The sequence below is a fragment of the Oratosquilla oratoria genome, chromosome 40, assembly GCF_046742065.1.
Source record: "Oratosquilla oratoria isolate Oo_2021 chromosome 40, ASM4674206v1, whole genome shotgun sequence".
Lineage (NCBI taxonomy): Eukaryota > Metazoa > Arthropoda > Malacostraca > Stomatopoda > Squillidae > Oratosquilla > Oratosquilla oratoria.
In genome coordinates this window covers 8,685,735-8,688,135 of record NC_134816.1, presented here as the reverse complement: position 1 = coordinate 8,688,135, position 2,401 = coordinate 8,685,735, and the positions used below count along the sequence as shown (strand labels likewise).

The 2,401-nt window shown below is 39.5% G+C and overlaps 1 protein-coding gene across 1 annotated transcript; it reads right to left on the bottom strand.

The window, feature by feature from the left end:
• Positions 1-240: 240 nt before the first annotated feature.
• On the bottom strand, positions 241-957 carry LOC143020422 (protein GVQW3-like). Its single transcript, XM_076176840.1, has one exon. It carries the CDS (start codon positions 955-957, stop codon positions 241-243), a length of 717 nt encoding a protein of 238 aa, XP_076032955.1.
• Positions 958-2,401: the final 1,444 nt, after the last annotated feature.

Sequence of the window (2,401 nt, the reverse complement as noted above, 5' to 3'; positions counted from 1 at the left end):
CCAGGTGCGGCGAAGCCGCTGCTTGTTTATTAACAACAACAAAAGAAAATACAACAAGTCTATACATAGGCGAGATGACTCACCGATAAACATAATCTCTGGGTAAGAACGGCATGCCAGGCATATTACATATTAGTCAAAGACAAGGTCATCAGGGCTATAGGGTAGGTGTTTAACACTTTCATTCCCCTGTTGGCCATCCACGTGGTCACTAGAGTTGACCTGTGGCATGGGGCATTGTCAATGCTGTGGCCTCTTCTTCCTCAGTTTCTCCTTGAACCTTTCCAGAACTTTAAGGTAATACTCCTTTTTGACGCTTTGGCCCTCAGGAACCCATTCAATGAGAATGAGCATCTTGGAGTCAAAGAAAGGAACGGCCATGGCCTTCTCTTGAGACCTATTCATCTTTGCCTTATTGGGCCTGGGGTATGACGAGTACTTCCACTGGGCACTTTGACGTTTGTTCTCAGGGTTGTAGGTGAACACCCAACTCTCGTCGCAAGTCACTGCCTTATTCAGGAGACCTGAATCAGCCGCTATAATATTGAGAATGTTAGTGCAACATTCCATACGAAACTGCCTTTGGGCGTCGGAGAAAATCTTTGGCAAGAATTTGGCACAGACTTTGTGGAACTTCAGATCTTCGGTCAGAAATGTATCCACTGTGCCAATACTAACACGAACAGCTTTAGATATCATCTTAACAGTTATTCGACGGTCTTGCATCACTAACCTTCGCACTTCCTCAATGCTTTCCTCCTTACGTGCACTATTCGGTGCTCCAGAACTGGGTTTATCCTCAACCTGTTCATTTCCTTTAAAAAATATCTTAAACCACCTATAGAAACTTGTTTTACTTATCAGTTCATCCCCATAGGACTCTCTTAACATTCCATAACCTTCTTGTTTGCTTTTCTTAAGTTTAACACAATTTTTGATAGCGTAACGTTGCTCCATGTTTCCCTGCATCTTGTAAAGTGTTAACAAACCGGCAAACAGGATCAAACTGGTTCAACAACGTGCACTGCTTGTAAGAGGCTGGTAGAGAGACGTGGGTAGAAAGTAGGGTAGATGGTGAGGGTTTAATTTTTATGGATCGGCTGTTTGTAAACAATACAGTTCGTAGGCGAAGGTTGGCGCAAGCTCGATCACCGCCTAGAGACATAAAAATGGTCGGAATCCTGTATGACGTGCATATGTTTTGTTGATGTAACCTAAGTAAATTATGCAGAGATTCCAGATTGCTTAAGTAAACAATATTACATATAGGCTTGTACAAACTACTCTGATTGGAGAAAGGATGGAGGAAGAGAAAATTCAATTGGTTCCTGATTGTAAGATCACGCCCTTAGGGGAGGAACCTAAATATAACGTTCAAAATCATTGGACTAAAGAAATTATGACGTCACTACAGAACTTACATAGGACCTAACGGGATTCAGAGATTGTACCTGGAGAAGCATGCAGTGTAGCCGGCATTCAAGGAAGAAAAGAAAATCTACAAACATTTCATTCCCCCTTGTCTAAAGTGCATTATATAGAAATTGAAAAAAGAAATACTTGTAGGCACAGGGCCTACTGTCAAAAAACCTGTTATTAATACAGAAAAAGAAGTGACAAGAGAAAGGTGGGTGAAAGTGAAGGGGAAGTAAATAAAGATATACATACATACATACATACATACATACATACATACATACATACAAACATACATACATACATATACCAAAGGCTTTTTTTTCCCTTACACGGGGGGTAGCAAAAAAAAAAAAAAAAAGGGCATAGAAATCACTCCCACCCATTTCATTTCCCATATATTCCACTCCCCTCCACCCTCCTCCCTCCCTCCTATCTTGGCACCTCCTGGATGACAGATCATCCCTGCATCCTGTCCACTGCACTCAAGCCTAAAAGCAAGAAGGGTGCCTATTACTCGTTTTACAGACAACATGTATGCGTATTTCACAATGAAGTAGTTTTTTTTTTTATCAAAAAATGTTTAATGCATCTCATCTTGAAATTTTCTCATTACTACAGTGCCGGAAAGTCGACTACGATTATATTATTAAAGAGTGGGCGTTAATCCCACTACTGTTATATAAAGTGCGTAGTGTAACACCCAGCGACTTCGATAAATTTATTAATGAATGGATGGGCGAGACGTATAGTGCGCCTTCATAAAATCGTGTTCAATCTCAAGTACCACGTAAGTGTATGACAATTAGTCAAATATATCTATACAATGTTGGTTGGGAAGTCCTACGTTAAGTCGGATTATTTTGATTAGCAATCACGAGATGGTTATCGTTTTTCGCTGCCACCATCCCAACAAAAAAGTTATATATATATATATATATATATATATATATATATATATATATATATATATATATATATATAT

Bases quoted from the DNA above. Each gene is read 5' to 3' on its own strand.
- LOC143020422 (XM_076176840.1), bottom strand. From the start codon at position 957: ATGGAGCAACGTTACGCTATCAAAAATTGTGTTAAACTTAAGAAAAGC.